The 7,959-nt window shown below is 37.6% G+C and overlaps 1 protein-coding gene across 1 annotated transcript in view; it reads left to right on the plus strand.

The window, feature by feature from the left end:
• LOC107745302 (multiple PDZ domain protein-like) overlaps positions 1-7,959 on the plus strand; it is an 81,048-nt gene that overhangs the window by 11,933 nt on the left and 61,156 nt on the right. Inside the window, exons 5-8 of the mRNA XM_016559162.1 lie at positions 497-636; positions 1,652-1,865; positions 4,987-5,115; positions 6,439-6,627. Of these exons, the coding sequence (XP_016414648.1) occupies positions 497-636; positions 1,652-1,865; positions 4,987-5,115; positions 6,439-6,627 (672 nt within the window). The remainder of the gene's footprint in view (positions 1-496; positions 637-1,651; positions 1,866-4,986; positions 5,116-6,438; positions 6,628-7,959) is intronic.

A 7,959-nucleotide genomic window follows, 5' to 3' on the forward strand; every position in this document is an offset into this window, starting at 1 on the left:
CTATCCATCTATCTATCTATCTATCTGAGAGCTGAAAATAAATGTTGCATTATATCAAACTTAAACTTATATTTTATTTTTGAAAATCAGATTCAGTTATATCCTCTACATTTCGATGCAAGAATAAAATGAATGTTAAAAAGATAAAATAAAAATGAAGGAATTCTTCAGTGGCATTTTTTTCCTAGTTTTCCCCTCTTCTATGATGTTGCATGGTGGGCCAAATCATAGGGCATCAGGGGCCAACTTTGTCCCCCCAGCCCTCGTTTGGCCATCTCAGATCTATCTAGATCATTTAAATCTTTGTTTTTTACTATTTACCCCCTAAACTCTCATATGGTAGTTAAATAGTCAATAAGATATCACACATTTAGTCATTTACTTTCTGAGAGCAAATTCAAACAGCTGTGTGATTGTGACTGTATGTGTTGTTGTTGCTGTTCTGTCTGTGTGTGTGTGTGTGTGTGTGTGTGTGTGTGTGTGTGTGTGTGTGTAGGGTCGGTACGTGACTCAAATCGACCTGCTGAAGCCGGTATCGGGTGGTTTGGGCTTCAGTGTTGTTGGCTTGTGTAGTGAGAACCGTGGAGAACTTGGCATCTTCATTCAGGAGATTCAGGCTGGAAGTGTGGCATACAGGTCAGAACAGACACACACACACACACACACACACACACACACACACCTGTCAGATGAGCAGTGATTTGTACACACAGCTCTTCTAGTTTGTTCCCATTTTAAAAATAAAGATTACTCATATTTTAAAGATCTGCTGCAATTCTAATCTTAATCACAAATGTGTCACCAGTTCATGTCACGTCAGCATTTTCAGCTCAAAGTCACTGCTCAAGCTAGTTTGCTGACATGTTAGTGCTTTTTAGCAGTTTGGTGCCTCTTTGTGAGAGCAAATTTCTGCCTGCTTATTATGTGGCCCACAGAAATATAGATATATATCTCACATTGTACTACAATAACAGTGTTGCATAACTGTGCTTAGTTCAACCATTAGGTCATCATTCACATAGTAATTTATGTATTTCCTTGTGAAAAATAATTACACTTTAGCAGACATTTAAAAAGAGAACTTATTAGAAAAATAATATACTTTAAAAGAATATACTTAAGTGTGAACCGAATGTGATGTTTTCAGACGCTTAATTGCAATCAAATGAAAATGGTGCTTTACATGTGCTTTAGTATGTTAGTCAGCACATCAAAATAAGTATACTTAACAGAAAGACGAAAGATTATTAAAACAATGATTTGACATTTCTACTAAGTTCACCTTTTAAAAGTGTGCTTAAGTGTGTTAAACTGTCATGAAAGTGTCTCTCTTTAAGTCACTTAAGTGGCCTTTCATTTCATTAATATTATATTATCTGCAAGGACAGTTTTTTACAAATATACTTTTAAGATTTGAAGTACACTACAAGTGTACGTTCACTACAATTAAGCACACTTCTCTCTCACAATGAATTCGTTGACTTCAAGATAGCAGTCTAAAGGAACTGTTCACCTAAAGATTCATGTCATCATCCCTAAGTCATTCTAAACTCAATTGAAGCTTGAAACTCGTCACGTTCTTTGCTCTGTAGTAATTGTGAGTTGATCTCAGTACAGTTTTGGTTGTTAAACATAAGTTTCTCTTTTCTAGCGATGGAAAACTAAAGGAGGGAGATCAGATACTGGCGATTAACGGTCAGCTGTTGGATCAGAGCGTCAGTCACCAGCAGGCCATCGTTCTCCTGCAGCAAGCGTCGGACCGCGTGAGCCTCACTGTCGCCCGTGGGCCTGTCCCGCAGCTCTCCAGCCCGGTGGTGTCCAGGACTCCCAGTGCTGCTAGCACACTTTCAGCACACTCCAGTGCGGTGAGACACAACACACACACACACACACACACACACACCTGGTTCGACTTCAGTCTGTGCGGGAGTCTCTGCTCCTCGATCATCCCACTCATTATTACCATGCTGGTTATTCCAGGTGCGGGAGCCGAAACGCGAATGAAGGAAACCTGCGGTTTTCAAAATAAAAGTCTCCTACAACAATAAGCGACAAATACACAGCTGTTCGAAAGTTTGGGTATCATTGGGTTGGACCAGTTTTTTTATGTCTTTGAAAAGAGTCTCTTCTGCTCACCAAGGCTGCATTTATTTGATTAAAATTACAGTAAAAACAGTAAAATTGTGAAATATTATTAAAATTTTAAATAGCTGTTTTCCATGTGAATATCTGTTCAAATGTAATTTATTTCTGTGATCAAAGCTGAATTTTCAGCATCATTACTCCAGTCTTCAGTGTCATTCTAATCATTCTAATATACTGATTTGCCGCTCAAGAAACATTTCTGATTATTATCAATGTTGAAAATAGTTGTGCTGCCCAATATTTTTGTGGAAACTTATTATACACTACTGTTCAGCAGTTCTGAGTAAAAAATTGAAAATAAAGAAATAGTTTTATTCATCAAGGATGCATAAAATTGGTCAAAAGTGACAGTAAAACATTTATAATTTCTGTTTACAATAAATGCTGTTCTTTTAAACTTTTTATTCATCAAAGAATCCTGAATACAAACAAAATGTTTCCACAAAAATATTATGCAGCACGACTGTTTTCAACAGTTTTCATCATAATTCATAATGGGAAATGTTATGAAAAAAATAATTCTATTCATGGAAAATAAGGGAACTATTCTATTACATTTTTTTGGAAGGTTATGCCACTTGAATGACAAATATTTAGTTGAAAGTGGTATAAAAGTTCTGTTTCATGTCTCCTAAGCACCAAGGGATGGCTAAGCCTGTGAATATTCCTGCTGCGCTCAGTGGGGAGCGAGACATAATAGAGATGTGACACAGCCCCTTTATAATGGATTCGGCCCCCTGCTGTTTTCCTTTTGGGATGGGAGTTCTTGCAGTTTGTTTGAACTTCAAAGTTATTTTCCTAACATCTGTGAACTGGATAAAGCACTCAAAGTTGTTAAAGGGGTCATATGATGCTTTTTTAAAGATCATTATTTTGTGTACAATAATCGTCGGTATTAAAAAATTGTCTGCATCGTGTTGAGATTTGTGGTGCCTCACCCGGCTCTCGCTGAAACAAATGTGAAGACCCCAAGCTCACTTACATACTATTGAATCACCACGGAGTAACTGGAGTTTAAAAGGTGTTTACCAACCGGAGCCAACTTTTCTGGAAAGTTTGCAATGTCAAGCTGTTTCGAACTCCAAAACAGCTTTGTTTTGGCCTGATTTTGTCATCACACAAGTTTGTTTTCCTGACATCTTTGTGCTATATTCACTAGTGATTAGGGCTGCACGATTATGACAAAAATCATAATTGTCGATTATTCCCTTGAAATTGTAATTGCGATTATTAATTACGATTATCACAATTTACATTGAATGATGTTTATACCATTGTTTGATGCAACTGCATGCCGTATTTTTATATGAAAATAAACAAGCTGAAAACACTCTAACTGAAAAACCTTTAGTGCTTTTCTATAGTATTAACCCTCAAATGTCAAATATACATCGGATTGGTTTCATAAAAATATGAATGGTATTATAATGTTATATTAAAACTAAAACTAAAACAATGGAAAACCCCTTAAGATAACATGTAGAAAGAAAAAAACATATCTTAAGCGTGCAAAATAACATAAGTGGACTTTGAGCGATTAATTGCCGCTTTGAACGATTACGTAATTGTGGCATCCATAATTGTAAACGCGATTAGAAATTTGATTAATTGTGCAGCCCTACTAGTGATGCACCTAAATGAAAATTGTGGGGAATAACCGGAAAAATCAAGATGCACTTGGCTGATAACCGAAACGGAAAATAAAAAAAGTGATGTATCATGCCACATTAAAGAGCGTCAAAACCACATTTATTTATTTTTGTATTATGGGATAAAATTGACAGGCTTTGAAAGCTGAGACTTAAAGTAACAAGGCACAAAGCCTATTGTAATTATTATTGCATGGCAGGTGCTGTAAATAATGTTTAGTTAAAGTTCATGGATCAACAGAAAACAGCACAAACTAAAAGATCGATCTTGAGATTTAAGAGTCAATATCAGTATTGATTAAAAATTAGAAATTGATATGGTTAATCCAGCACTGTTTACCCATTTTAGTTTATCCATATTTTGTGCATGAAATAGACACCGACAGTCAAAACACGCTATCAGAGAAACACTCATTTGGTCAATGATTTCAGCCCTTCAAAACGAGTTTTGGAGCTTCTGCACTTTGGGAAATGAATACTGAGACAGTGCACAGTTTTGCAATTCAGACTACACTGAATAGCACCATCAACTAGCGTGGAAAAAGGGAGGTGATCTCTAGTGCCTGTGTGATACGTGATAGTCTTCATTCGTGTCCGCTGGTGTGTCATTCCATCAGGAGCGTAACTGTGTCGTGAGCCACTCCTAAAGGAGGCTCTTTCACAGAAGTCTTTGCAGCAGCAATGTGGTCGTCTGCCTTCATGTGGGTGAGTTGCCTTCCTGACACTATTGATATTGGTCATCCACTGGCTTAGACAGTCAGGAACCATGAATTATGACTTGAGTGATGAATACAACAGTCAAAGGACTGGCATGTTATGGTCACTTGAACAACATGCATTATTGGTGAAATGTTTTCCAAAGAGGGAGAGCAGGGGTTGTACATAGTCACATCTCTTTTGTAAGTCTTGTATTTTGATCCCCGTTACCCAGCTAACAAGGAACATTCTCAGAACATCCTCTTTCAAAGTTACAAACAAGTGTTCCTAATAGAACGTTCAAAAGTAACGTTCTTATAATGTTTGCAAAATTATAAATCAGAATGTTACCCAAAGCGTTTTAAAAACAACTGCATGTTTTGAATGTTCCGAGAACTTGCCACGCTCATTTAAACTATTTAACTACTTTTTATCATCATGATGGCCAACCTTATTTGTAATTGACCCCCTTTTTTGTGTGCTTGTGCCATTTTAGACCCACTGGACTCACGTGGAGATGATCGAGCTGGTGAACGATGGAACCGGTTTGGGCTTCGGGATTGTTGGCGGTAAAACCACCGGCGTTATTGTCAAAACCATCCTACCTGGAGGCATCGCTGACCAGGTAAGTGCACTTTTGACCTTTTTATGCACTATAATTACCAGTGGTGTTTCTGTCTGTCTGTATGCCCCTCTCTCTGACCTGTTGTCCTGTCCTCGACGTTTTTGCGTTCTTTTCGAGCAATTAAAGAAAGACAAGTAAAAAAAGTAGGGCTGTCAATTTAATTAGGTGCGATTCATTTTAGAAAAAAAAAAACACGTTAAATAAAGTGCATTTAACGCCCCCGCCCTGCCTAGACCTGTGCATCATCTTACATTGCATGAAGTTGCTGATGAATGATGCAGAACGGCTGACTGTGTGATTTAGCCTATGAATGCAGTTAAATGCCCCTAAAATTCAAGATATGAGGGTAAAAAAATGCCCCTGTATTAGTATTTGTCTTATATTTATATCATATGATATAGTTTAGCAATATCACACAAGCAAGAGAGCTGTTTTTCCCGAAATATCTGCACCATTGCAAATGTGATATTGATTTTTGAACGAATCGAGTGAGCGAATGATTCAGTGACTCATTCATAAAGGCTGTGAAAATGCTGCCTTTGGAGGACACATTTCAAGGTAGGAAGGCATCAAGGCACGTTCGAATCCAAAGTTAGTTTCACTTCCTGCCTCCTGAGATACCTTCATATGGTCGATTTTTGAAGGCAGCATAGATGTATCCTTCGCTGCCTTTGATATCCCATGATCCTGTGCATTCCATTCCGTGATGGTTGAGCTTAATATGATGGTTTGCCTGCAAATCATTGCCTGATAAGGCAGCGAAGTCAGCTGCCGAGGGTTTCTGATGCAGCCAGTCACTTGCCTCGTTTTTGAATGAATCAGCCATTTGAATGAACTGGTTGAATGACTCATTCATTAAGAAATACTGAGAAATACTTCCACCTATTGGCGGTTGTAGGTTCATATTTAGAGTATCATTTCATTTTTTTAAATTAATTTCATATTTCAATATTCAATTAAAAAAAACATTAATACCCATTTGCTATCATTATTTATGCAATGGTGAACCAAAATGTTTCTTTCTAAAGCTACTTTTTGTAATGTCTATTCAATGATTTGACACAATAATGACCTTAAATTTCGTGGGATAATTCCTCAGCCAAAACTGATGTGCGATTAATTTGATTAATTAATCAGCACATCGCATATTTAATTTTTTAGATTAAAAAATTTGATTCGCTTGACAGCCCAAAGTCAACAATGATTGTCTAATAACTCTGTGAGGGTCCAGTGAATTCAACCCAAGAATGAAAACGTTGGTGGTTGTCATAAAATCTGTTTATGAAATATACAGAAGTTCACCGTCTCTCTCACTGGTTCTAGGACGGTCGCTTGCGCGGTGGGGATCACGTCCTGCGGATCGGTGATACGGATCTGTTTGGTCTGAGCAGTGAGCAGGTTGCTCAAGTGTTGAAACAATGCGGGAACAGAGTCCGACTCCTCATCAGCCGCAGGACAGCGGATGATGCTCCTCCCACTCCTGTCACCCTGCCAACCGTCACTGAGCAACAGGTACAGCTGCATGTGCTATAGAGCTATGTACATTTTCGGTATACATTTTGCTGTTTTGAGATTGACTGCATTGACTGATAACCGTGCGGTCTTAAAGGAACAGTTCATCCAAAAATGAAAATGTCCTGAATCTTAACTCACCCTCAGGTCATCCGAGATGTAGATGAGTTTGTTTCTTCATCAGATTTGGAGAAATGTAACATTGCATCACTTACTCAGCAATGGATGCTCTGCAGTGAATGGGTGCCGTCAGAATGAGAGTCCAAACAGCTGATAAAAACATCACAATAATCCACAAGTAATCCACACCACTCCAGTCCATCAATTAATGTCTTGAGAAGACAAAAGTTGCATGTTTGTAAGAAACAAATCCATCGTTAACACACGTTTTTAACTTTAAACTGTCACTTCTGGCTAAAATATGAGTCCATAATTCATAACAATGCTTTCTTCAGTGAAAAAGTCCATCTCCTGTTGTCTCTCACATCAAAATCCAGCCACATATGTGTTTAGAGCTGTTTTGGCTTGTAAACGGTGCGTGATCTGTGCACATTTATCTCCTGATTCAGACCAGACCACTTTTACAGCATTTTCAGCAAATTTTCATTTTTGGGAGAACTATTCCTTTAACAAAAGTGGTAGTCAATTCCAAAACCTACCAAAAATTAGCTCAATATTTACATTTTCTATGATATATATATATATGTGCAATATCACACGAGTAGCAGTGCGATATGGCTGTATATCGGCACGGCTGTCATTCGGCCGTTGGTAATCACAGTGTACCGATATACAGCCATATCGCACGGCTACGAGAGTGATATTGCGTTTATACAACAGTTTGACGGCACAAGTGTGTAAATACATAAGAAACAACAACGGAGTGTCTTCAAAAACCATCTTTTCTTTTGTCAATGTCAACTTTATTTATATAGCACCATTAAAAACATCAATTGTTGACCAAGGTGCTGAACAATGTGTCCAAAAACAGTCAATAATAAAACCAAATACTACCTAACAGATTACACACACTTAATATCAATAACTACACAAATTAGCTTAAAGCCAAAGAAAATAGATATGTTTTGGGTTTCACCTTAAAATAATGTAGCGTAGTAGCAGTTCTGAAGAAAACAGGTAGGCTGAGCAAATTTTCAAATAGACGTTATCTTTATTAACAAACCGCATACTTGAAGTCTAAACAAGTACATTCTCGCCTAAAAACACAAAAACAGTATTACTTATAAAATTATAGTGGAGTTGGGCATCCATCATGACACTCGCTGTGAGAAATACCGCAAGAGGAGTGATACAAACTTTGAAACGGTTGGA

The sequence above is a fragment of the Sinocyclocheilus rhinocerous genome, unplaced genomic scaffold (genome assembly GCF_001515625.1).
Source record: "Sinocyclocheilus rhinocerous isolate Xijiao unplaced genomic scaffold, SAMN03320098_v1.1 scaffold1399, whole genome shotgun sequence".
In the NCBI taxonomy this organism is placed as follows: domain Eukaryota; kingdom Metazoa; phylum Chordata; class Actinopteri; order Cypriniformes; family Cyprinidae; genus Sinocyclocheilus; species Sinocyclocheilus rhinocerous.